This window comes from Lontra canadensis, unplaced genomic scaffold (assembly GCF_010015895.1).
Source record: "Lontra canadensis isolate GAN:19392208 unplaced genomic scaffold, GSC_riverotter_1.0 scaffold5, whole genome shotgun sequence".
Lineage (NCBI taxonomy): Eukaryota > Metazoa > Chordata > Mammalia > Carnivora > Mustelidae > Lontra > Lontra canadensis.
This window is the reverse complement of record NW_022630999.1, coordinates 35354633-35375675: the sequence shown is the minus strand read 5'-3', so window position 1 is coordinate 35375675 and position 21043 is coordinate 35354633. Positions and strand designations below refer to the sequence as shown.

General features: G+C 50.0%; 1 protein-coding gene across 2 annotated transcripts in view; it reads left to right on the top strand.

The window, feature by feature from the left end:
- STK10 (serine/threonine kinase 10) overlaps window positions 1-21043 on the top strand; it is a 116621-nt gene that overhangs the window by 46664 nt on the left and 48914 nt on the right. The window contains exons 1-3 of one of the 2 annotated variants that reach the window (XM_032851804.1): window positions 3922-3926; window positions 4163-4211; window positions 9152-9301. In XM_032851804.1, the coding sequence (XP_032707695.1) occupies window positions 4166-4211; window positions 9152-9301 (196 nt within the window). In that variant the 5' untranslated portion in view covers window positions 3922-3926; window positions 4163-4165. Of the gene's footprint in view, window positions 1-3921; window positions 3927-4162; window positions 4212-9151; window positions 9302-21043 lie in introns of those variants that run through there. The other variant, XM_032851803.1, reaches the window with a different exon arrangement.

Here is a 21043-nt window from a genome sequence, read left to right as displayed (position 1 = left end):
CCACCCAGGCGCCCCTTTCTTCTTTTTTTAAAAAGATTTTATTAGAGAGTGTGTGTACGCATGAGTGGGGGTGGGAGGGTAGGGGCAATGGGGAGCCTGATGGAGAAGCAGAAGGGGAGGAAGAAGCAAATTCCCTGGTGAGCAGGGATCCTGATGTGGGGCTCAATCCCAGGACCCCAGGATCATGACCTGAGCCAAAAACAGACACCCAACCGACTGAGCCACCCAGGTGCTCCAAACCCCATGCAGTTCTGTAGAAGTCCCCTGCAGCCTTGCCACTGACAAGGTGAAAGCTAGACCATTAAGATCCATACAATGGGGGGGGGTGTGCTCCTGAGTGGCTCATTTGTTAAGTGTGTCTGCCTGCGGGTCGGGTCATGATATCCTGGTATTGAGACCTGCATTGGGCTCCTTGCTTGGCGGGAAGCCTGCTTCTCCCTCTCCTACTCTCCCAGCTTGTATTCTCGCCCTCGCTGTGTCTCTCTGTAAAATAAATAAAAATAAAATCTTAAAAAAAATATATCCATATAATGGAACCTAGTAAGAACTATGTTATGAACGGGACCTTTTTTTTGTTTGTTTGTTATCACATCAAGGCACTAAGATGTGAAATTTTTTCAAGCCAAAAGGATGGGACAAAAAAAAAGGGGTGGGGGGAGAAAACCCCAACCATATTTTGCTCTGTGTGAGAGGATAGTCAGGCAGTATTTACACGAAGGTTAATGGGCTATCACTCTAACACATGCGTGATTAATACCAAGGAATGCTGTTCTTTCAGATTTCAGCAGGTTGGTCATCAAAACACTATATTGGGGTCCATATGCAAGTTGTGAAATATCATGGGTTTAATCCTGGCATGGAACCAAAAGCTGATACCTTTATTCTTGGGAATAAAACCAAAGATAAGCTCAGAGCTTCTCAGCAGCCAAAGCCATCTGTCAATCAATCAGACCGTTAATCAGTCAGTAAATTTTTAAAAATTACAAAAGGGAAATGCATGGGGTCATGGAGCTCTTGAACTGCGGAAGAGGGAAGGATTGGGAGGACGCTCAAGCTCTCCTAGTGCTGAACCCTGGAGAGGCTGGTCAGAGGGACCTTGTGCAAGGGCGTTGTGTAAGGGAAGGTTTCACCAACAGAGGCAGGAAGTGCCCGGGTTTGGCCACCGATTGCACTGACTCTTGATGATAGCAGTGGGCGTGCGGATGGGCTGTAGTTCTAAGAAGGCATAGATTTGTGGGAAACCTGAGTAACATGGTCTGAGTGTGACACTGGCTGGTAGTTTTGTTTGCAGGAGATTCAACAGGAAAGAGCATGTTGGTTGCTGTGGCTTGGTTGTTGTGCTTTTGTGTCGAGAATCTCATTTAACAGCCTTGACTTTGGAGGTAGAAGTGATTAGTGCCATTTTGCAGATGAAATTGAGGCTTGGGGAGATTCAGTCACTTAATCAGGGTCACGGAGCCAATTAAGAGGCAGGACTTGAATTCAAGTCCATCTTGTCCTTTTCAACTGCAGGCTTTTGGAGAAAGGGGAAGTGCCTGAGCCTATGGGTGTGTTCACTGTGTGGGCGGAGTTGGGCCTGTTCCCTAAACACCACCTCATCCAGTCCTTGCTGTCACTTGGGTGATCCTGAGTATCCTCCCATTCTGCACAGAGGGGGTCATTACCCAAGGGCACACATAGTAAGGGCTGGAGAGGCAGAGCAGGAGCTCCTGACCTGGGTTTGGTGGTAGCCGGGGCTGGTGGCGCCGGGGAACATCAGTGTTCGAGAATTCAGTAGAATTACATGCAAACACATGTTCCTGTTTGCGTTTTTCTGGGTGAGAAGAGAGAGGATACCTTTCATGGAGTTTCAAAAACCAACACAAGAACAGAAAAATCCCAGACATTTGAGCTCAAGGAAGGAGTCTTAGAAACAGTTCATACTGACTGAGCCCCATCTGGGTCCCTATCGCCCAGCAAGGCTTGGATGACCTGTCATTCTGGTGGGGTTTGGGTGTGTATCCCCCCATCATACAGGCTGTTCTGATAGTAAGTGGTTTTGCCTAATGACCATTTTGCTTCTTTTCCACATTGCCTTTCGTGGCTGGGGCTGGACTTTTCTAGTAGTTAGTAGGATTTTTTTTTTTTTTTTTTTTTTTTTTGCCTCTGGAGCTGAGAATTATTGAAAGGCAGAACAAGAGGCAGTCTTGCAAGAGGTCTGTGCCTGTGTCTGGGTCACGTCTGTTCCCTGACCTCTGGGAACATGTCTAGTTGGTTGGTGGTTGGTTAAATGAAACAGTAAATGAATGAATGAATGAATGAATGAATGCGTGAGTGGGAGAAAGAAATACCTCATCTCACCGTTCTGGGTTGTAGGACATTAATCATCTCTGATGGCTTTTTTCCAGGGTCACTGTAGTGTTAGAAGTTCCTGGGGAGTACTGGCCAGGCATGACTGGAGTCACTCTGGGCGCCTCATGAGGCCACATCCTTCCTTCCTGGCAGGAGGTGGTGTGAGAGCTGGCAGTGGAGCCTCCCGCAGCAGAGTGCAGGCCTGTCTCCTGGAGGCCCAGCCCTATGTTGCTACCCCCAGTATCTTGTACCCTAAAGTCTCTGACCCACTTTTTTTTGTTGTTGTTGTTTTTTTAAGATTTTATTTGTTTTTCAGAGAGGGAGAGCACAAACAGGGGGAACGGCAGGCACAGGGAGAAGCAGGCTCCCCGCTGAACCAGGAGCCCGATGTGGGACCCAATCCCAGGACCCTGGTACTATGACCTGAGCCGAAGGCAGCTGCCTAACTGACTAAGCCACCCAGATGTCCCTATCCATGGCCCCCTTCTTGACCTGCTATGGTTTCTTGCATCCAGATGTGGCCCATCCCCCAAATATCGCCCAGTGGTGGAGCCTGGTTAAGAGCCATGTTATCAGCGGCCGCATCTTCCAGCTGAGAAAATGTGCTCCATTGAAGTCACTTGCCCAAAGCCCTAGCTAGCGAACAGTGGCCCGGGGACCTGGGTCCAGCCCTGCATCACTGCATCCATATTTTACATTGCCGGGAAGTCTCTGGAAAGTCTGCCACAAGCTGGGGACTCATGGAAACACTGAGGCCACTCCTCCCTCCTCTGGCTGGAGAGCAGCGGGTATGGCCGCGGGCTGCGGTTTTCTTTCCCATTGCGAGAATGACGGGCCCCACTGCACGGTGCCTGCCTCTACCAAGTGAAGTTGGAGGGACTTTGCGAGCAAGCAGGGCCAGGGCCTGGAAGTGGGAGGAGATTTCAGGAATGTCTGCTGTACTTGGTGAGGTTCTTGCCCTTCCCCGCCTACTTGCTTCCATCATCTCAGGAAGAAACAGCATCTTTGCACGTGTGATAGGAGCCCAGGGTAAGCGAGAAAGAGCGAGGATGGGAGAGAGCCAGAGAGGGGGGCCTGGCTTGGCACCAATGGCACTTTGCAGTCTTCTTGTCCTTCTCTGGCCCCTGTGCTGGGCTGGGAGCCCCTTGAGGGCTTGGGCCTGGTTGTTCTCTGGGGCCTGCTACCTACTGGGTGTGTGATGAATGAAGGAATGCATGTATAAATGAATGACCTGGGGAGTTAGGACACCTTTCTAGTGCAGGACTTGCCCCTAAATAATCTGTGGCCTTGGTCAGTCCCATCCCCTTTCTGGGCCTGGATTTCTGCACCTGAGCTGGTCTTCAAGGTGCTGGTGTTCTGGTGTTCCAAGCCAGTGAGGGCCCTGGCCTCTAGAAGATGGAGGAGAGGCAAGGGATGGGTGCTCAGATTCCACGAGGGCTCAGTTGGCTTGGATGTGGGCAGAGGGATCCTCTGAGACTGCTGGTTACGGAGCTTAGGAAGTGGGGAGCTGGCAGGTAGGGACATAGGAGGAGGGGAGGCCAGAGGAGCAGGGAGGGGGCAGGTCTGGTGGCAAATGCTGTTTGTGGTAGCTGTGGGTTTCCACGGCAACTTTTTTCCCCCCTGAAAAATGCCCAGCAACAGCTCTGGATTATAGAGCCTCCTGTGTGGGTTGGGGTCAGATTAGGGGAGTGTAGACTGGATAGGTTCTGGGGCAGGAGGAGGAGAGGCCGGTGAGCCAGGGCATTGGGTGCTGCCTGATCTTGCCAGGACTGGGGTTGAGTCCTGGGCTGTGCGCCTCACTCATTGTTACTTTGCCTTGTGTCTTCTGCAGATCATGATCGAGTTCTGTCCTGGGGGAGCCGTGGACGCCATCATGCTGGGTGAGTCTTCCTTGGTCCAGTGCAGTGGTGTTGGGGCGGGCTCTGGGGCCCTAGGCTGGGACTGATGTCTTTCATTCCCTTCTCCCCAGCAAGTCACATGGCCTGTTTGAGTACCTTTATGCTCGGTCCCCTTTTGGAAGCAGGGGCTCGGTTCCTGGAGAGAATGCAAGTGCTCATTAGAAAACCAGCTCTTCCTGTTCGAAAAGAAGACCTTGTGTCCTTGAGCTGGTCACTCACCCCCTCAAGCCTTGTTGGCCATAAGATGGGTGTGCCCCACCCCACAGCACCCTTAGGAGGTGAAAATGAGACGCCTGAGGGAGGTTCTTTGAAAAATGGGGCTTCCCGCCCATTTTTTAAGAGCTTAATGGGGATGTTACTGGGTTTTGATATCCCATACAAGCTTGAACAGTTGTGAATAGTCACCGTTTGACAGAGACTGTGGGTCCTTTCGTGTACAGGATCCAAGTGTTTCTATTTTATTCCTGATCAGGTTGACACTTTAGAGGGGTTAAGGGGCTGGCTGAGAGTCCCATAGCAGGACTGAGATGGGAGCCTGGGTCTTGCCGGCCTGATGGGCAGTGAGTGAGGAGAGACCACGGGTTCTGGGGCCCCAGAACATTGAGAGGCAGGCCCAGGCTTGTGAGGCGGCTCTGGAGAGGGGAGGTTTTCTGTATAACATAGAACCGTTCAGCCACTCTTTTGTTATATTTTCCCCGAGTTATCCTGGGAATCTCCTGTGGCAGCCCTTCCCAGAGCTATGGAAATGCTGGCCTTCCTTGCAGGGCCCCTTGCCACTCCCAGGGGTCTTGGGGAGGTGGTGACCGTGGGTGACTGGATGTGAGTACTTATGATATGGCCTTTGGGTGTTCCTTCTCTCAGCAGAGACTGCCTTTGAAGATTTTCATTGTTCTAGGTAGAATTTAACAAAATATAAATGGTGGTCTTGTATGAGTTGAGACTCTCCGTTAAAAGGTGATCAAAGAATGTTTAAATTGGTTTAGTGGAGAAAAAAGGTGGGAGATGTGGGAGGGGGAAATTTATTTGCACAAATAACTAAAAAGTTCAAGGGTTTCTGGCTTTAGGCGTAGGTCGATCTAGGAGTTCTTTTGTTGTTGTTGTTTATTTTGTTTTTGTTGGGGGGGTGGTTAATGTTCTCAGAAGAACTTGGTTTCTTTCTCCAACTCTTGGCCCCACTTTCCTCTGTGTTGGTCCCATTCTCATAATGGCTTTCTGTTCATGGTGACAAGGTGGCTGTAGGAGCTCCAGCAATCATATCTGGATTCTAAGTTTTTTTTTTTTTTTTTTTTTTTTTTTTTTTAAGATTTTATTTATTTATTTGACAGAGAGAGATCACAAGTAGGCAGAGAGGCAGGCAGAGAGAGAGGAGGAAGCAGGCTCCCCGCCGAGCAGAGAGCCCGATGCGGGACTCGATCCCAGGACCCTGAGATCATGACCCGAGCCGAAGGCAGCGGCCTAACCCACTGAGCCACCCAGGCGCCCATATCTGGATTCTAAACAGCAGAATAGAAGAAGGGAGGGTGGGCCAACTTGACAAACACACACCCCATTTCCACTTTTTACAGGAGCTGTTACAGAAGCCCCATGTGACACTTCCATTTACATCTCATTGGCCAGATCATAACAGCACATAGCTGGAAGAGAGGCTGGGAAATGTGGTCTTCTTGCTGGGTGGCCATGTGTTCAGATACTAAAAAAGAAGGGCGGAGTGGGAGCCGCGTACCAGCTTCGGCCTCTCCAGGTGTATAGCTTAGCTCAGTGAGGCCTGTGGGAGAATGTCAGAGATGGAAGAGGCGTTTATACATACCAAGTCCTTGACTTCATTCATAAGTGGGGCAGGACCCACTAATTATGAATGAGCTGTGGCTCAGCCTGCAGGCGCTTTCACTCTCTTGCTCCCTGTTTCAGTTCTCCTGGTGGATCTGACTGCTCCAGCCCCAGGTGGTTTTCTCCCTGTTAGTGGCAGCGGTTAAAGGAACATCGCCACCAGCATTCTAGAAGTCAAGGCAGAAGAAGAGAAGGTGGGATGGGGAGACCTGACAAGATGAGACCCGGCCCTGGTTGCAGCTGCGTGATGAGGAGTGGACTCTCCCACAGATGCCTGCCCTGCTTAGAGGGACTTTCTGCCCTTAGTATCTCCCCGTCACCCTGCAGAGTCACACAGAGTGATGATCCTGGGCTTGGGGTCCAAGAGACCTGGGGTTCATTCTAGGTTCCTCTGCGGGGTAGCTGTGGGGCTCTGGGCTGGCCCCTTTGCTAGATGAGGGGAATACACATGGTGTGTCACTGTATGGCCCCTGTAGTTAGTTAACACCCAGTGTTTGCGCTGATCTGCTTGGCCTTACTTTGCCAGCTCTCAAACATTTGGCTCTCAGCCCTCCTCTGGAGGAGGGGGGTTTTTGGGGGGGGACTGGCTGGGGTTTCAAACAGACGTAGGATTCATCTGCAGTGTTGCAGATTTTTTTTAATAGGAAGAAAATATTCATATATTGCTGTGTAATCAAAAATTAATCTGAAGAATTTATCTGTATGATTCCAATTATAAGACATTCTAGAGAAGGCAAGACAATGGGGACAGAAATCAAAGTAACGACAGCTCAGCGGCTGGGGTTGGGGGTGAAGTGTTGATCACACACAGATTTGGGCGAGTGATGGAAACATTCTGTATCTGAATCCTGGTGGTGGTTACGTGATTAGATAGGTTTGTCCAAATTTGTAAAATTGTACATCTAAACAAAAAGGAATTTTACCGTCGATGAATTATATCACAGCAGACTGGGCTTAAAAAAGGCCTATCTACCCTACCATATTGGGTCACTGTGAAGATTAAATCAAAGAATGCATCGAGTCTCTAGCTCCATGCCCGGTACGTTGGTAAAGGCTCAGAAAATGGTGACCCTGGGGCCATCACCATCATCAGCACCCCCACCACCACTGTTCTTATCTGATTTCATTTATGTAGAGAAATCAGCCACGAGCAAGTCACATTTTGACATCTAAAAAAATTGCAGAGAATCTAGCATAATCTCAGGACCAGCATAACAATAATTCCCTCTTACAGACTGTCCTTTGTGCTGAGGAGTGACCATGGTTTATGGCTGGAGCCCTGCCTACCTCACTTGTCAGCATCCCATTTTACGGATTAGATGAAGGCCCAGATGTGTGGAGCACTTTCGAGAAACCGTATAGCTAATAAGGAGCAGCGCCTCGGTTCAGACTCAGACTGGGTGGTCCTGATGCGGCCCCCCCACGGGTCTGAGTCTGTCCATGGTTTGTGGGGACATGGGAGTTAAGGATGACGCCACAGGGAGGGACAGGGGTTATATAGACCCCAGAGAGGGACCCGTGGTAGGGTCTGGGGCCAGGCTTCCCAGGGCAATGCTGTTGGCTTCTCCAGCCTGTCTGGTGTATTTTCCCCAAGCCTGTGGGATCCGTCCTGGAGGATTTCTGGCCAGATGTGGTAGTGGGAGGAGAAAGAAGGGGGAGTGCTCTTTTAGTCAGGGGGAGGTCTGATAGCAGTGCCCTGGCTGGCTGGCTGGCCCTTGGAGCCTGCGGCCCGAGGACCCCGTAGGCAGGGCAGTGGAGGCTCAATTCAGCACAGGTGGCTTGATGGAAATAAGCACTAAGTAATCACGATGACCAGCAGGTCAGTAAGCTCAGGGTGTGGACCTCGAGTCTTCTCATGCCCTCCCTCTCTCTCCACCCATTCAGTCCCCCTTCTGTCATTCCCACATCCCTCAGCCATTGGGTGGGGAATGCTTCCTCTCCGAAGCCTTGGCTGGACTACCATGATGGTCCCCGGCCAAGCTCCCTGCCTGCTCTTGCTCCCCTGCAAACCCTTCCCTCAACCCCACTAAGGAGAATTTCTTAAGTGCAAGAATCAGATTGTCTCTGCCTGCTTAGAAAGCCTCCCCTGGACTGCCCATTGCATTTCAATTAAAGCGTAGCCTTCAGAGATGGCCTTCGAGGTTCTGCACAATCAGGCCCTTCTGACCTCTGACCTCAGTTCACTTTCCCCTTACCTTCCCCGTCAGTCAAAAAGAGTCCTTTGCACATGCAGTGCCCCTTGTGTGGAAAACACTTTGTGGCCCCTACCCGCTCAGAGAAGGGCCCTAAGGGTCTCTAAGCGGACTCTGGGATGTGCTGCTGTGCGTGTGTCTCTCCGACCAGCACACAGAGGCTCTCGACGACAGCCTTCCCACCAGCCCTTCACCTCCCAGTTCCACCAGCAGCCAGCACACATTTCTTCAACACCAGCCCGTGTCAGCCTCCAGGGCTTTGCTTCTGCTGCTTCCTTGACCTGGAATGCCCTGGAATGACTTGGAATGCCCTAGCCCCACCTTTCCGCCTCTCAAACACCTGTTCTTCCTACAAGACACAGCTTGAATGCCCTTACTTCTGGGGAGCCCGCTCATTCCCAGGCAGAAGGGCTTGCTGCCCAGCCTGCCCGTCTCCAGCCCCCATCCAAATCCCACTCCGTTCCGAGCTTGGCTCACCATTCCCGTCCCCCTCTCAGTGTCCCTGCGCCAAGCGTGGAGCGAGTTTCCCCTCACTGCCCGGTTGTAGAAGGGATCTTGCCTCTTGGAAGGGTTTTGTTGATGAACCTGAGCTCTGAAGCAGGCTGGCTGGCTTGAATCTGAGATCTGTGAATTTCTACCTATGTGACCTTGAGCAAGTGTGTTGATCTCTCTGAACCTTGGCTTCTTCATCTGTCAACCGAGGTAATGACCATGCCTGCTCCATAGGGTGACAATGAGGACAAAATAGGTAACATGGGAAGTGCTTGGAAGTGAACTTGGTACGTGACCAGTGCTCTGTGATGCTTGCTGCTTTTGTATTTCTTGGACCTGGCACGAGCCTGACATTCAGCCTGCCTGCAGTGAGTGTGTGCTGAGTTGACAGTGGTTTTCCTCTCTTTCCAGAGCTAGACAGAGGCCTCACGGAGCCCCAGATTCAGGTGGTTTGCCGCCAGATGCTAGAGGCCCTCAACTTTCTGCATGGCAAGAAGATCATCCACCGGGACCTGAAAGCTGGCAATGTGCTGATGACCCTCGAGGGAGACATCAGGCTGGGTAAGGGCTGTCTGTGGTTGAGGATGGGAAGGCAGACCCCACGGTGCCTGCTGGGGGGTCATCAGCCCGGCCTCTGCGGGCAGGAGGGAGTGTGTGTGAGATCCTCACTCCCATGGTGGCCCAGGCTGTCTTACCTGCCCTGGGCCACAGAGCGCAGACTGGTCCAATTCGCTCAATCTAACCCACTGGTTCTCAACTGAGGGCGATTTTGTCCCCCAGGGATGTTTGACAGTGTCTAGAGCCATCTTTGTTTGTTACAGCTAGGGCCAGGGGAGACTCCTGGCATCTGGTGCATAGGGGCAAGTGATACTTGACATCCTGCAATGCACAGGACAGCCCCTTGCCACACAGGGATCCCGCTGGTGAGGCTGGCTTGCGAGGCTGGCTTGCACTGTGGGAGGTGCTGGTCTGACCCTTTTGGTCCTGCTAATGATCAAGAGAATTTGAGTGAGCGCGATGGACAGAGGGATGAGTCCGCCTCCATTCACAAATAGAAAATAGTACATCAGACATGAGCTTTTTAAAATACATATAAAATGTATCATCTTAGCTTTGAAGTACACAGGTCAGGGGCATTAAGTACATTCACGCTGTTGGGCAACCATCACCAGCATCTGTCTCCAGAAACTTTCCATCATCCTAAACGGAAACACTGTCCCCATTAAACGCTCAGCCCCACCCGAGCCCCAGCCTCTGGCAGCCTCCATTCTGCTTTCTTTGTCAGATTTTGACCGCTCTGGGGACCTCATATAAGTGCAGTCATTTGTGCTTTGGTGTCTGGTGTATTTCACTCAGCGTCCTCTCCTCAGGGTTCATCCCTGTTGTAGCAGGTGTCAGAAGTTTTGTGTTTCTCCTACTTTAAAAAAATGTTTTTTTTTTTTTTTTTAATTTTTATTTATTTACTTGAGAGAGAGAGAGAGAACGATAGAGGTCACGGAGGGAGAGGGAGGAAGAAGCCGATGTGCTGCCAAGTGGGGAGCCCGATGCGGGGCTCGATCCCAGGACCCTGAGACCATGACCCGAGCCGAAGGCAGACGCTTAACCCACTGAGCCACCCAGGCACCCCTATACTTTTTTTTTTTTTTTTTTTTTTTTTTACCAAAATAACACACACATGCTTCCTTGCTCCCACCACCACCTTTCCCCATCCATTTCCAGGGATGACACTTTTAACTCTTCTCATGTTTCCTCTTGCATTGATAAATAATGTGCTTGTCATGCTTTTTCTTAAATAATGATTTTTATTGTGTGATGACAAAATAACGAAGGTTTATTAAATAAAATTTACATAGTACAGGAAGGCTTAGAGGGGAAAACCAGGAAGTACCTCCAATCTCATTATCTAGTTGTTGGCACTGGTGGTCATCCCAGATAAGGTCTGCGTCTCTGCCAGTGGGAGGATGTACAGAGAGGTGTTGGCAGTGGTATTCATGGCAGAGAAGAGGATACGCTCTTGTTTACCAGTTGGACTGCATTCCACTCTATTTTCTAGTAATTCCTTCCTGGTAGCTAAAGTATTCATTCATCTGCACGCCCCCGCCCCTCAACCCTGTCCTTCTAACATCGGAGTGTCACTGTTGTCGTTCCTCTAGTGGAACCTTTGTGGCTTTGAGGAACATTTGAATTCTGTCAAGAATTATGACAAACTGCACCAGTGTTGAGTCTGTGTGAGGAAGGACTACAGGGATGGGCATGAGGGTTGGCACAGAATGGTACAGTACAATCAAGGACATCTTCCCCTGCAAGAGGGCAGCTCCCAACACCCTTGCTTGGAGGGCTCTGAGGCTCAGATAGGGTGGGGACCTGCCTTGGGTCACAGAGCTAAGCAAGAACAGAGCCAGAGCTGATCCCAGGGCCACTGGCTTACTTCTCAGGTAAGGCCCACATCAGCACACTCACTTCCGTGTGTACTTGGAGCGCATGGATGGGTTAAGGAAGGGCTGGGCTGTACAAAATGTACGCAAGGCTGGTAGGTTCTCAGATTTAGTACATTTAGTGCTTTGGAGGCTCCGACACTCAGATTGCTGGCTACAACCCAGGGTTTCTGTCTGGGGTGGGGCCCAAGAACTTGCCTTCCTTTCCTCCCCTCTCCTCTTCTTTTAAGATTTATTTATCTATTTGAGAGAGAAAAAAAGCATGTTGGGGGAGAGGCAGAGGGAGAGAAACTTCAAGCAGACTCCCTGTTGGGGGTGGAGCCGGGCATAGGGCTCCATCCCACCACCCATGAGATCATGACCTGAGCTGAAGCCAAGAGTTGGATGCTGCACTGACTGAGCCCCCCAGGCACCCCAGAACTTGCATTTTTTTTTCAACATTTCTTTCCTTCCTTCCTTATGGGCTGGGACCAGGGGCTGGGCAGAGGGAGAGGAAAGAAAGAATCTCAAGGAGGCTGGTGCAGGGCTCGACCCCAGGACCCTGAGATCATGACCTGAGCCAACATCAGGAGTTGGATGCTTAATCAAGTGAGCTACCCAGGCACCCCAGAACTTGCATTCTAATAAGCTCCTACTTACAGCTGATAATGGGGGCACACTTTGATAACCACTGCTTTCACCCCCCACTATCCAAAGAGCAGCATCAGCATCAGCTGGGAGCTTGTTAGAAATGCTCTGTTGTCCAGAGGGTATGGTTGGTTCTGTCTTGAAACCAGCAGTATGAAGAAGTTTCTCATTTCGGGCATGAGAGCGTTGCACTCTGTTCTGTGGAAACCCTGATACATGGAGGGTCTGTGCCTTTTGGGGTTCAGCTCACATCCATGTGGCTGTTCTCCCTCCTTGTTCATTCTTTCTCCGGGAATGGTTAAGAGCAGGCACTCTGTAGTCAGAGAGTCCAGAGTTCAAATCCCAAGTCTGCCTCTAGGTCTGTGACCTTGGAAAAGTCACTTAACCATGCTGTTTTTCCATTTTCTTATCTGTAAAATGAGAGTGATGATAGAATGTCTGTCACAGGATCAGGAGGCCAGTTACAAGAAAGTACATGGGTGGCTCAGTGGGTTAAGCCGCTGCCTTCGGCTCAGGTCAGGTTCTCTGCTCGGCGGGGAGCCTGCTTCCCTCTCTCTCTCTCTCTCTGCCTGCCTCTCTGTCTAGTTGTGATCTCTCTCTGTCAAATAAATAAATAAATCTTAAAAAAAAAAAAAAAGTACATGTGTAAAGCCCTCTGTAAAGTCCAGCTGTAATTTACTATTGTTTCCTTTAGTGTCTGCTGTGTGCCAAGCCCTGTGCTGGGCGGGGAGGGGAATGAGACCCTAGTCCTTCTGCTTCTGCGGAGTTCTCAGGTAGTGGGGAGATAGATGGGAGCATCAGGGCTGGGGAGGGCTGGGGAGGGAGATGGTGCTGGGGTAGGGAGTGTAGAGAGAGGGCTGATCTGTTCTTCCAAGAACATGGGCCTGGAGGTTTGGATTTGGAAGAGACTTTGAGGGGAGGATAGTTTGAGCTGAGTTATGAAAGGTGGATAAGTATTTGCCAGGTAAACCAGATTGGACAGGGGAGTCCAGGAAGAGGAAGCCTGGTGGGCAGGGGCATGGAGATGAGAAACAGGGTATTTTGGGGGACTGATAATACAAATAATGCATGTTTATTGGGTTTATGGAGCCCCCACTAGATGCCAGCCATTAGAGGAGGCACTTTCTAGGCACCTCATTCAATCGGCACTCCAGGGGTATTGGGCAGGGTGTGGGGAGGGTAGGGACTCTACCAGCCCAGAAGAGGCCACTGAGAAGCAGTAGCAGGGTTGGGCCTTGGGTCTTCCTGACTCCACAGCCCCCACAGACAGGCTCCTTCAGGGGTAGAGTGTGGGTGGCCAGGGAGGGGCCCGGTTGGGGAGTGCCTTGCCTTTAGGCTCAGGGAGTATATGGGGGGCAGAGAAGAGAGTCCCTTCAAAGGATTCGAAGGAAACCTTCAGCTCAGCCTTCAAGAACTTATCACTTGGAGGAGGCAGAACACAGCAAACCCCGGTCAGGAGCAGCCAGTCAGCTCAGGGAAGCCCTGGCACGGACAGGGATGGAGGGAGGGGCCCAGCAGCCTCAGGCTGAGATATCCCTGGGGGTGCTCATTTCCCATTGCCATGCCCTCCCTTATACACCCTTTAAATCTGGAGGGCACTGACATGCTGAGCGGCCTCCAGAATCTCACTCAGAGCTTAGCAGCGGGTGGGATGGAAGCAGATGGGTGCATTGGGTTTCCAAATGACTTGGCATATGCAGTTGAGAAAACCAGGAAGCCAATCAGAAAGGAAAAAAGTTCAGGGAGAGTTGAGTGTGAGTATTTACTAATTCTGCTGAGCTCTGGGAGCGGTGGGGTATAGGCCTGCTGAGGCCTGTTGTTCTGTTTTGGAAAACACCCCCTTCCCCCTTGGGCCTGGGATCTGCAGCCTGACCGAGCAGTGGAGGAGGCCTGGGGGAAAGGGTGGCAGTTTCCTAGCATCTTGGGACTGTCTTGGGCCCCTGAGACCCCTGCCCCATGTCTTTATATAAACTCAGGGATACAGAAGAGGATTGCTTAGCAGATCTTTCTCCCAAGGAAGGGGGTCACCTCGTTGGAGACAATAGCTGTGCTGCTCACTGGAGTGGAAATAGAATGAAGAAGCAGCAGGGTGAGCTGAGCAAAGCGTGGGTTCTAGACACACACAAGCCTGGTTCAAATCCTGGCTCTGCCACTTTGAGCCGGAGAAACATATTTAACTATCCAAGCCTCAGTTTCTTCATCTGTGCAATGGGTGTAACAGCAGTTCTGCCTCACAGGGCTACTGTGACCACTAGGGAGAGTGTACAAAGGACTGGCATGGGTATCAGACTTCCCTGAGATTCATTTGATAGTTGCCAAGTAAAGCATAAGTTCTAGCTCTGAGTGGACGTGAGGCAGTTCTTGATGACTGGTAGGAATGCACTGGTGTGGAGAGCAGGGAAGAGGGTCTGCTGCCCTGGGACTGTTGGGATATGAAGTTGGGGGGTGGACTTTGAAGTCTGAAGACCTGTGCTCTGGTCCTGAATCTGCCATTTCACATTAGAGGACCTTGGGCAGTCACTTAAGCCTTTGGAGCCTCGACTTCTCAAACTCAGTGGTGTGGTGTGTTCCTGTCTCACAGAGTTGCTGTGACAAGTTAGCGTATGCAAAGCATCTGTGGGTGTCCAGCACATGGGAGAGGTGGGCGATGTTGGGCCTAGGAATGTCTCAGAGAAGCTGCCATGAGAGAGAATGTTCCCTGTTCTCCAGAGAACCTGTGTTCCTCTCCCCAGCGGTGTGTCTCTGAAAATGGGAGGTGAATTTTACTTTAGGGGTCTTCCAAGTTCCAAGTAGAAGTCTGGACTGGCCGAAAAATCACTAAGCCCTGCACAGAGCCTGGCATATAGAAGGTGCTTAGATCAGTAGCAGCTTCCAGCATTGCCATTACTTTTCATTTTATTTACTAGAGGGTTCCTAATTCCCAAAGTCCCCTTGGTGCACAGGAGGCCTGGCAAGTGGGCCTGGCAGTGACCAGTTACCTGCCTCTCACCTCCACTTTGACCCCCACCCCAGAATTCCTGTGTGTTGTTGCCAGCGGCCTGGTGTCCTGGTTCTTTCACTCTGGCTGCCATGAACTGAGCCAGTGTTTGATAATCTAGAAATTCATTTAGTTCTCAAAGACCACCATTTTACAGAGGTGAGATATCTGGCTTTTTTTTTTTTTTTTTTTTTAAAGAGGTTAACTTAAACCCAAATCATACAGCCAGTAAGAGGCACATCTGGGCTTCAGACCAGCGCATCTGGCTTCAGAGACCACGTGCTTAACCATTACCCTATTTTAGACTCTTGGTGCCAATGATAAGAACCGGTATTCTGTGATTTAAGGCAGACAAGAAAATGTGTGTTTATGATACACGGAACTGTGATGGTGAAGTGATACAGCTGGGCATCCAGGGCAGCTGGACCCTGGAACACAGAAGACTCTCTGGTCTGCCCTTCTGTGCATGTTGGTTAGGCTCTCAGACCAGCCCGCTTCACAAAGCTTCTGGCAGGGGCTAGTTTTAAGTTTTCTCAGGATCACCTTCTGCAGGACCAACTGAACCTCACCGTTTCAGGTCTTGGAGTCCGTAATCCCAGTGTAGCACTCTGATTGGCTTAGCCTGGCGTGGGTGCAGATCTCTGGACCAATCAACGAGATCCAGTAAGGAGGGCTTCTCTGATTGGCCCAGCTTGTGGCGCTCCCTGGGAAGGAAGGCGGGGTCGGGTAGCAAGATGGAAGCATTGCCCAGCTGCTCCCTCTTTCTCTCCGTGGAACAGCGTGGTTCGGGTGGGTCGATGGTTCTTTAGAGGGTGAGAAGATTTGTACTGGCCTGAAAAACAAGTTGTTATCCACCTAGACTGGCGTGGCCTGTTGGAAGCAAGAACAGAGTTCTGAATGTGTGACGGGTTGAGGGAGAAAATACCAGAAAAAGGGTTTTGTAGGAGAGGGGAGAGAGTGAAGCAGGAGGGCTGAGGGGCTGAGGGATGAGTGGGAAGACAGGGGCCTCTATAGTGGTCACGTGTGTTCAAACAACAAGAGAAAATGAACACAGAAATGGAGAAGTCGAGCAGTTGGGTCAGTCTCCTATTTGGCTAGAGATGCGATGTCTTTAGTAGGTGAGGAGACTGAGGCTCAGAGACAGGAAGCAGTTGGTCTCAGAATCTTCTCGTTTCCCTGCCAGGGACGGTTTCCATGGCACTCCTGGGAAGGCAGACCGTTCTAATAATTAAGAGAAGTCACTTGGGAGCCCTGGTGGATCCTCCCTCTTAATGAGCTGGCGTGGTAATCCAGAGGAAGAGGGCCCATGGGCTTCCAGGGCTGGGGGGCAGAGCCTTTGCCTTCTCCCATCCCCACCTCCGTGTCAGCAGGCCCCACACCCTCTCTAGGCTTCACTTCCCGGTGGGTCCTGTAAGGACCCTGACTTGTGTTGGTCCGCAGGGCCACTATTGGCATTTTAGATGAGACTGTGTTTTGCCTTGGGAGGCGCAGTGTCGGTGGCTCTTTCCCACTAAATGGCAGAAGCACTCCTCTTCATTGTGACGACCAGACTGCCCCCATTCCTTTTCCTTTTTTTTTTTTTTTAATTTTATTTATTTATTAGAGAGAGAGAGAGCGCGTGTGAGAGCATGTGTGTGAGCAGGGGGTAGGGATAGAGGGAGAGGGAGAAGAAGACACCCTGCTGAACTGGGAGTCTGTTGTGGGGCTTGATCCTGGGACCCTGAAGCCATGGCCTGAGCCCAAGGCAGACTCTTAACTGAGTCACCCAGGTGCGCCACCCCCCCAATTCCCTTTCAAACACATCCTGGAACATAGGTACCACCCCTGGTTGGGGACCATATAGAAGGTTCTCAGACTTAGAATTCCAGGGTTTCCATACCCACGTTGGCCTACAGACTCACTGGCCTGGGGTGGAGGGCAGGAGGGTACAGAAGGGCAGGTGGGTACAGAACTCTTATTGGACAGTGGTTTGCCTTTAACTAGCCTGACATTATCTGGGAAAATGCTCCTCTTGGATTCTTTTGGTGGTCTACAGTTAAGGGGACAGTTGAGAGATTTTGTTACATATCTGCATACATTCTGGCATATGTGTGTAACATATAATTGTTCTTATATTGTGTATGTAATTTTTAATTATGAAAGTAATATATGGTATTTACACATGTATAGGAAGATATGTGCAGTGATATTTAGTGCAGCAATATTTGTAACAGTAAGAAATGAGAAATGATCCAATTTACTCCAGTAGAGGATTAATTAATAAGTTATGGTACAATGGAATCTTCTTTAGCTATTGAAAATTGAATTGTAGAAAATGTGTAATCTCTTAGAAAAATGTATATATATACACATGAAGGGACAAAACACAGCTGAAAAATAGCAGGTTTAATCTGATTTCATTTTTAAAAAGTATTTTTATTTACACATACACTTTTTATTTATATAAATCTGGAGCTATATGCAGCAAACTCATAAATGTTTATCTCTACCAGGATTATGGAGACTTTCTCATCTGTAAATGTTTGAATTTTTTATAAGCAGCATTGCCTTGATAACAGGAAGAAACTATATATAAGTGAGTATATAGATAGATACAGTGGTACAGACAGTTTGCAATAAGACCCACAACGAAGGAAACAGAAGTCACTCCCGATGTTGCCAGAATGCACCCTGTAGGTCCCCTTTCGGCATTTTTTTCTGTGTACAGAGGACCAGGCAGTGGTAAAGAGCACAGACTCAACGTCCTGTCTGTCCTTAGAGCTGGGTGACAATTCACAAGTTCCTTAACGTCTCTAAACCTCAGTCTTCTCATCTGTCAAAGAGGAATAATAGGGCACCTGGGTGGCTCGGTCAGTTAAGCATCTGCCTTCTGCTCAGGTCATGATCCCGAAGTCCTGGGATTGAGTCCCCATCTGGGTGGGTGGGTTGCTTCTCCCTCTCCTTCTGCCTGCTGCTTGTGCTCTCTCGCTCTCTGTTTCTCTCTCTCTCTGTGTCCGGAAAAAAAACAAAACAAAACACAAAAACCTATCTTAAAGGGTGGGGGGAGGGGGGCTGGGAGAGGGGAGTGGGGTTATGGACATTGGTGAGGGTATGTGCTATTGTGAGTGCTGTGAAGTGTGTAAACCTGGCGATTCACAGACCTGTACCCCTGGGGATAAAAATACATTATATGTTTATAAAAAAATAAAATGTTTTATTAAAAAAAGGGGGGGTGGAGTAATGATCTTCCCTGCCCCAAAGGGTCACAGCTGTAAACGACATGCATAGGGATATACATGCTGATGATATACAAAATGATATGCAGGGGAGGATTGAAGTGATGGGCGGACGTCTGCGCAGCACTGTACGCCTGCTCACTTCTCAGTAAACAGCAGTGTTTGTTAGAACTGTCGGCTGGGTGTGTGCCGCATTTCAGGGTTTTGTCTCTCAGCTGCGGCCAGTGTGCCTTCCATCCAGCGTGTGCAGCTTACACCCTGGCAAGTGCGAGGTGCTCTCACCACATCCTGGCTCCCACTGGGTTTTACTCAAAAAGCAAGAACAAAAACCCACAAACCTGAAGAATTTTTGCTACAAGCATTTCATCTTTTTAAACCAGAAAGGCAGTAGGTACTCTTTACCAAAAATATATATTTTTAAAAATTTTATTTAGTTGTCTGACAGAGACAGCGAGAGAGGGAACACAAGCAGGAGGAGTGAGACAGGGAGAAGCAGGCTCTTCGAAGAGCAGCGAGTCCGACGCGGGGCTTGCTCCCAGGACCCCAGGATCCCAGGATCATGACCCGAGCCAAAGGCAGAGGCTCAACGACAGAGCCACGCAGGCGTCCGTATCAAAAATATTTTATTTTATTTTATTTTATTTATTTATTTTTTTAAAAGATTTTATTTATTTATTTGACAGACAGAGATCACAAGTAGGCAGAGAGGCAGGCAGAGAGAGAGAGAGGGAAGCAGGCTCTCCGCTGAGCAGAGAGCCCGATGCGGGGCTCGATCTCAGGACCCTGAGATCATGACCTGAGCCGAAGGCAGAGGCTTTAACCCACTGAGCCACCCAGGCGCCCCTCAAAAATATTTTAAAGAATAAAAGTGTCTAAAGGTAAAAAAATGTAAGACCCCCTTGGTGTGCTCACCAAAATCCTCCTTCTGGGGAGTTGGTGACTATTAAGTTTGACGTGTAACCTCCCAACCCCTGTTCTGTGTGTGCAGGTGTGTCTGCACGCACGGTGTGCATATGTCGTTCTTTTAAAAGACAACTGGAATCACAGTCTACCTTCTATCATATGCATCGATCAGTCAACAGCATGTTCCGGGCAACATGCTAGGGACAGCATCCCACATTAGTACACATGCATGCAACCTCATTCTTTTTAAGGGCTGCCTGGTGGCTCATGGCTGGACTGTGCCATCATTTAACCATTTGCCAAGCCAAGCTCTAGCAACAACTTGTCAGCTTCCAATTTTTGGACTCTTTCGAATAATGCTTTTGTAAGTTTCCATGTATGTTATCATCTGGTTTGGAGGATCTATTTCTAGAAAGAGAATTGCTGTCAAACGTATTTCTTAAAAGCCAGCGTTCTTTTCTTCTAGACTTAAAAGGTGGTGGTGGGGGTGGGAGGTTGGGGGAACCAGGTGGTGGGTATTAGGGCATGGATTGCATGGGCACTGGGTGTGGTACAAAAACAAGGAATGCTGTTATGCTGAAAATAAATTTAAAAAAATGATTTAAAAAACAAAAAAGGTGGTCTAGCAAAAGTCTGGTAGTTCATGTATTTGGTCGTTCATTTGGGAACAGTGTTCTGTGAGCCCCATGTGGTGCGGAGGGAGCGGCTCTGGACAAGGCAGAAATGGACTCTTTGCTTATGGACGTGATAATTTATGAAACACTCCCCACCCACCTGCTGCCCTTGTTTCTAATGCTTGTTGTAAAATGGGAGAAGGAGAGAGGAGTATTTTTATTAGAACAGACTGCCTGGGGGAAACCCACTTTGAATTGTCCAAGTCCAAACGGCATTCCCTGAGCCTTAGGTCCGTTGCTGCAGGGAGGGGCAGCCTGGGTGGGCCCGATCTTGTGTGGCAGAAGGGGGAAGTAGCAGCTATCCCAAAGGCTGGCTGGGAGGGGCCTGGAGGACCAACTGTGTGTCATTGTGAAAGTTGGTGGTTTCTGCTTTTCCTCTTTCTTCTCAGGCAGGGATTGGAGACCCTGATGGGGGAATGGCAGCTCCTGCCTCCCTCCTGGGAGCCTTATGCTGGGTAGTCACTGTTGTTTCCAGATTTCCTGGGATGACGTGGCCAGCCCTTACTGGTGTTTGCAGGGAAGGTGGGCCCCAGGCCCTGTAGGAAGGAGGTGAGCCAGGCACCGCCATTCTCCAGGAGCCCAGAGGGGTGGTGATTTGTCCTGGCCTCCCAGGTAGTCAGCCACAGAGCCAGTTTCTCGTCTGGGTTTCCTGGTTTTGTACTTCCCTCTATAGCAGCTGTTGGTCCCTCCCTGGGCCAGATGCTCCTCCCAGGCCTGTCACCTGCTTCTATCTAGTTAGCTGAGACTGGGCTTAGAGACCAGTTTTCCTGACGGTTCCCAGGAGCCGTAGCTATGCCCCAGCCTAAAATTCTCCCAGCTCACCTGCCCCATGGCCAGAGCATTTACCAGGAGTAGGGCTTGGGGCCGAGTGCTTTCTGAGTGTCCTTTAATCCTCATGGTGACCCTGCAAAGTAACACTGCTAGTATCACCACCCATGTGTCACACACAGGGATACTGAGGGTTGGAGGTTTGCTAATTGTCTTGACCCCTGCCTGTCTCCAACTTAACTGCTTCTGCCTCCCCTCCCTCTAGTCACGTTGCCCTGCCCCTCCAGGCCCTTCCACCAGATTGTTATCCCTGTCTGGAAATATCTTTCCCCAGATCCTGACCTCCTGTCTAAAAAAGCCACCCATCTGCCCCTGCCCCCACCATGAATCCCATGGGGGTGTGTTGAGGGCCTGTTTTCATTGCTAGAGTAAAAGCCACATGAGGGTGGAGATTTGGGTTCAGCTCTGTGCCTAGAATTGCGCCTGGCACATAATAGATGTTCAATTAATACATGTTGAATGAAAGAACAGCGTGGAAGCCCTCAGCTGTGTTTCCTCCAAGCACTCCCTCCCTCTCTGCACTCTCACCTTCCTGACTGTGGACTCTCCTATCCCTGTGCTCCCCTCTTACACAGTTAGGAATAGAGATTAACTGGTGTTTGATGGCTATCTGCTCACACCACTAAACTTTAAGCTGCCCAAGG